This window comes from Chiloscyllium plagiosum, unplaced genomic scaffold (assembly GCF_037043375.1).
Source record: "Chiloscyllium plagiosum isolate Xiang-an unplaced genomic scaffold, Cpla_swu_hap1 HiC_scaffold_46, whole genome shotgun sequence".
NCBI classification, from domain to species: Eukaryota; Metazoa; Chordata; class Chondrichthyes; order Orectolobiformes; family Hemiscylliidae; genus Chiloscyllium; species Chiloscyllium plagiosum.
Window position 1 is genome coordinate 14,260,479 of NW_028270184.1, and position 6,089 is coordinate 14,266,567.

The 6,089-nt window shown below is 46.0% G+C and overlaps 1 protein-coding gene across 1 annotated transcript; it reads right to left on the reverse strand.

Moving 5' to 3' along the window:
• Positions 1 to 2,872: 2,872 nt before the first annotated feature.
• On the reverse strand, positions 2,873 to 5,861 carry LOC122543888 (uncharacterized). Its single transcript, XM_043682751.2, has 2 exons — positions 5,607 to 5,861; positions 2,873 to 4,252 (listed from the first exon to the last, which is right to left on the reverse strand). Exon 2 carries the CDS (start codon positions 3,988 to 3,990, stop codon positions 3,007 to 3,009), a length of 984 nt encoding a protein of 327 aa, XP_043538686.2. The 5' UTR covers positions 3,991 to 4,252; positions 5,607 to 5,861; the 3' UTR covers positions 2,873 to 3,006.
• Positions 5,862 to 6,089: the final 228 nt, after the last annotated feature.

Genomic DNA, 6,089 nt, shown 5'->3' on the forward strand with positions numbered 1-6,089 from the left:
TGTATTATAGATGCCCTAATAGTCAGCAGGAAATTGAGAAACAAATTTGTAAAAAGATTTCAGTTATCTGTAAGAATAATAGGGTAGTTATGGTAGGGGATTTTAACTTTCCAAACATAGACTGGGACTGCCATGGTGTTAAAGGTTTAGATGGAGAGGAATTTGTTAAGTGTGTACAAGAAAATTTTCTGATTCGATATGTGGATGTACCTACGAGAGGAGGCGCCAAACCTGACCTCTTAGGAAATAAGGCAGGGCAGGTGACTGAAGTGTCAGTGGGGGAGCAGTTTGGGGCCAGTGACCATAATTCTATTAGTTTTAAAATAGTGATGGAAAAGATCAGATCTAAAACTTTAAAAGTTCTAAATTGGAAGAAGTCTAATTTTGACAGTATTAGGCAAGAACTTTCAAAAGCTGATTGGGGGCAGATGTTCGAAGGTAAAGAGATGGCTGGAAAATGGGAAGCCTTCAGAAATGAGATAATGAGAGTCCAGAGTCAGTATATTCCTGTTCGGGTGAAAGGAAAGGCTGGTAAGTGAAGGGAATGCTGGATGTCTAGAGAAATTGAGGATTTAGTTAAGAATTCCTCATATTACAGATGAGGAAGTGCTGGATGTCTTAAAACACATAAACATGGATAAATCCCCAAGACCTGATCAATTGTAACCTCAAACTCTGTGGGAAGCTAGGGAAGTGATTGCTGGGCCCCTTGCTGAGATATTTGTACTATTAATAGTCACAGGTGAAGTCTCAGGGTTGGCTAACATGGTGCCACTGTTTAAGAAAGATGGTAAGGACAAGCAAGGGAATTATAGACCAGTGAGTCTGATGTCGGTGGTGGGCAAGTTGTTGGAGGGAATCCTGAGGGACAGGATTTACATGTATTTGAAAAGGCAAGGACTGATTAGGGATGGTCAACATGGTTTTGTGTGTGGGAAATCATGACTCACGAACTTGATTGAGGTTTTTGAAGAAGTAACAAAGAGGATTGATGAGGGCAGAATGGTGGACATGGTCTATATGGACTTCAGTAAGGCATTTGCAAGGTTCCCCATGGGAGACTGATTAGCAAGGTTAGATCTCATGGAATACAGGGAGATCTAGCCATTTGGATACAGAATTGGCTCAAAGGTAGAAGCCAGAGGATGGTGGTGGAGGGTTGTTTATCAGACTGGAGGCCTGTGATCAGTGGAGTGCCACAAGGATTGGAGCTGGATCCACTACTTTTTGTCATTTATATAAATGATTTGGATGTGAACAAAGGAGGTAAGTTTGCAGATGACACCAAAATTGGAGGTGTGGTGGACAACGAAAAGGTTATGTGTTGCTGGAAAAGCGCAGCAGGTCAGGCAGCATCCAGGGAACAGGAGAATCGACATTTCGGGCATAAGCCCTTCTTCAGGAAGGACTTATGCCCGAAACGTCGATTCTCCTGTTCCCTGGATGCTGCCTGACATGCTGTGCTTTTCCAGCAACACATTTCCAGCTCTGATCTCCAGCATCTGCAGACCTCACTTTCTCCTCAACGAAAAGGTTATCTCAGATTATAATAGGATCTTGATCAGATGGGCCAGTGGGCCGAGGAGTGACAGATGGAGTTTAATTTTGATAAATGCGAGGTGTTGCATTTTGGGAAAGCAAATCTTATTCACGTAATGGTAAGATCCTAGGGAGTGTTGCTGAACAAAGAGACCTTAGAGTGCAGGTTCATAGCTCCTTGAAAGTAGAGTTGCAGGTAGATAGGATAATGAAGAAGGCGTTTGGTATGCTTTCCTTTATCGGTCAGAGTATTGATTATAGGAGTTGGGAAGTCATGTTGCGGTTGTACAGGACGTTGGTTAGACCACTTTTGGAATATTGTGTGCAATTCTAGTCTCCTTCCTATCGGAAGGATATTGTGTAACTTGAAAGGGTTCAGAAATTATTTACAAGGATTTTGCCAGGGTCGGTGGATTTGAGCGATAGGGAGAGGTTACTAAGCCTGTGGCTGTTTTCCCTGGAGTGTCGGAGGGTTGGTGGTGACCTTATAGAGGTTTATATAATCATGAAGAGCATGGATAGGGTAAATAGACAAGGTATTTTCCTTGGGTTGGGGAGTCCAGAACTAGAGGGCATAGGTTTAGGGTGAGAGGGGAAAGATATAAAAGAGACCTAAGTGGCAACTTTTTCATACAGAGGGTGGTGCATGTATGGAATGAGCTACCAGAGGAAGTGGTGGAGACTAGTACAAGTGCAGCATTTAAAAGGCATCTGGGTGGGTATATGAATAGGAAGGGTTTGGAGGGATGTGGGCGAGGTGCTGGCAGGTGGGACTAGATTGGGTTGGGATATCTGGTCGGCATGGACGAGTTGGACCGAAGAGTCTGTTTCCATGCTGTACATCTCTATGACTAAGTGGATTTTAAAAAACTTTGTGTCCTCTTAATTTGGAGAAGGCAAGAAATTTAGCAGTGTGCTTGACAAAAAGCTCATTTATTTAATCTATAATCCAGCATATTAAGGGTTACGGGGAGAATGCGGGTAAGTGGAGTTGAAATGCCCATCAGCCTTGATTGAATGGCGGAGTGGACTCGATGGGCCGAATGGCCTTACTTCCGCTCCTATGTCTTATGCTCTTATGGTCTTATATTAAACTCCAGCCCAGTTACAGAGATGATTAACATAAACTGAAACAGCTGCCAAGTGTCAAAATGAATATAGTTCAGTCTGGATGTGACTAATAGCAGCAAAAATAGCAGAATCCAACCCCTGGAATCACTTATGGACTTGCTGCAATTTCTATAGAATGAATGAATGAGTGAATCCCTCCCACACACACAGTTGACAAACGGATCACTCCACAATGTGAACTTGCTGTTCTCTCAGCCAGAGGGATGGGTGGATGAATCCCTTCCCACACTCATAGTAAGGGAATGCTTCCCTCCAGTGTGAACCCGCTGGTGAGTCAGCAGGTTCTGTTTGCTTTTAAAACTCTTCTCACAGTCCAAACACTGAAAAGGTCTCATGTCAGAGTGAACGCGTTGGTGTGAAGTGAGGTGGGTGAGCTGAGTGAATCTCTTCCCACAGTTCGAACAAATAAACGGTTTGGCCCCAGTGTGAACTCGCTGGTGTGCCAGCAGGCTGGATGACTCTCTTCCCACATTGTGAGCAGGTGAATGGCCTCGCCCCGCTGTGAACTCGCTGGTGAGTTAGCAGATCCATTTTAGTTTTAAAGCTTTTCTCACACTCAGAACATTGAAAAGATCTTGTCTCAGAGTGAACACGTTGGTGTGATGTGAGGTGGGTGAGTTGAGTGAATTGCTTCCCACATATGGAACAGATGAATGGCCGCTCACCAGAGTGAATTCTCCGATGCTTGCATAAGCTGGAAGACTGAGTGAATTCCTTGCCACACTCTGAACAGATGAATGGTCTCTCCCCAGTGTGAACCCGCTGGTGATCGAACAGATTGCATAACTGAGTGAACCCAATCCCACATTCGGAACAGATGAATGGTTTCTCCCCAGTGTGAACTCGCTGGTGTGTCAGCAGACTGGACAACTGAGTGAATCCTTTCCCACATGCAGGGCAGGTGAATGGCCTCTCTCCAGTGTGAACCCGCTGGTGTGTCAATAGATTCTTCTTGCTTTTAAAGCTCTTGTCACAGGCAGGACATTGAAAAGGTCTCATGTCAGAGTGCACAACTTTGTGTGAGGTGAGGTGGGTGAGTTGAGTGAATTCCTTTCCACACTCAGAGCAGGTGAACGGCCGCTCCCCAGTGTGAGTTTTCTGGTGCTTGTGTAAGCTGGATGACTGAGTGAATCCCTTCCCACAATCAGAGCAGGTGAATGGCCTCTCTCCGGTGTGACAGCGTCGATGAATTTCCAGCACAGATGGAGATCTGAATCCCTTCCCACAATCCCCACATTTCCATGGTTTCTCCATGATGCTGAGTATTGTTGGGACTCTGTAGGTCAGATGATCAGTTAAAACCTTGAACACAGAACACATGTAAGGTTTCTCCCTGCCGTGAATGGTTACATTGCTTTTTCAGGCCGAGTAACTGGTTAAAATTCTTTTCACACAGCGCACTGGAATATCTGCTTTCAGGTTTGTGTGTTTTGGTGCCTTTTCCAGTCACACTGATGTTTTTAGTATTTGCCTACAAACAGAGCAGACAAGCATATCTCCCTCCATATTGCAAAGCGAATTATATTCAGTGATTTGAATGGCACAGTCACATGTTGATCTGATGTCTGATTGGAGTTTCTGCCTGTAAAAGGAATTGACAGTGTCAGTATCACTATCAGACGTGGACAGAAATTCACAACTGACCACTCTAATTATCATGAACTGCCTTTCCCTTCTTGTTCCAATAAACATATGGTTCAATCAAACTAAAATAAGCCAATATCAGCAAGTAATCCTGAAATAAGAAAATTAAACATTACCAGCTGAACTAGAATTTGTTCCCAGTATCCACGAGACACTCCGACTCCCTCCACCTGTGGAAGGAGCATACCAGTGAACTCTATACACTTCTGACTCCAGGGGCACCTGGCCATGAGATGAATCATGGAAAACAGACCACCAGCCAGAGCAATCCCAAACTATACCCCACTCTCCCAGCACTCACCTACTTTGGCAAACACTGATCCTGGATTTACAAATGGCTGGGTGAACCATGACCAAGAGCGTGGTCCGGGAGAAGAAACTCTAATGTAACCCAATCCCCTCCACATTTTACTGCTCCTCGGATGCTGCCTGAACTGCTGGGCTCTTCCAGCACCTCTAATCCAGAATCTGGTTTCCAGCATCTGCTGTCGTTGTTTTTACCCCCCTCCACATCAGCCGGGGACGAGGTGTCACCAAGCGTTGAGCAGCAGCACCTTTGAACCACAGGACAAGGGCTTCGGCTTCTCAAACTGAAAGAAAATATGGGCCCAGGGACAACCTGTTTTTTGGGGGAAATTTTTCAATTAAATTGAAAGAAAGATTGCTAAAACAATATCTAACGACCGTCTACAAATTTTTAAAAAAATTATCCATGAAGGGAAAATAATCAATCAAGTAGGTTTATTCTTCGCTTGCGTATAACAGAGCGCTAGAATGCACATTGTATTGCTTCATCTGGAGTCAAAAAGAACTGACACCTCGAACCTTGCAGATCCACAGCATTGAATTTCAATGGGTGGCACAGTGGTTAGCACTGCTGCCTCACAGCGCCAGAGACCCGGGTTCAATTCCCGACTCAGGCGATTGCCTGTGTGGAGTTTGCACAATCTCCCCGTGTCTGCGTGGGTTTCCTCCGGGTGCTCCGGTTTCCTCCCACAGTCAAAAGATGTGCGGGGCAGGTGAATTGGCCATGCTAAATTGCCCGTAGTGTTAGGTTAAAGGGGTATGGGTGGGTTGCGCTTCGGCGGGTCGGCGTGGACTTGTTGGGCCGAAGGGCCTGTTTCCACACTGTAAGTAATCTAATCTAAATATGTTAATGCAAGTGTTAAATACCTAACCAAAAGATGAAAATAACTAAAGGAAACATTGCTTATTAGAAAAAATGAAATTTTAAACATGCTTGCGCTGACTGGAAAAACCAAAGGCAGCAGCCTGTGAAAAAAATCCCTCACCAAGATGGCAGGCGGCCGGTGACCAGGGTCATTCCTTTACCAAGATGACGGCCGGTTGCCTGGGTAACCCGGTCTCACCCCGGGAGGAAGCCCCGCCTTCCTGCGCGCCCCGATTCCCTCTCATAAGATGGCGGTCAGTGAGACGGCTCCCCTGGGCCCTGTGCCCGCTCGCAGGATTAAACGCAGGGCCTATTTGCGCTTATTTGGGCAGTCAGGTCCCCCGCCCCTGCCATCCATTAATTGATAAATCTGCCAGGCCGCAGCGCCGCGGTTTCCATTCCTACCATGTCTCCTCCCGCCGCCCGAAATGTCCGCTCTTCCTGGAGCTGGCCCCGTGGCGGAGACTGAGCATGCTCCGAGCACATGCCGTTCCTGCTCCTGCGCCTGCGCTCTGGGTACCAGAACAATAGTAAGGAAGGGAATGGATGAAAAAGCCACCATTGACCTCATATGCTCAGTCACAGAGGGATGTACAGCGAGCGT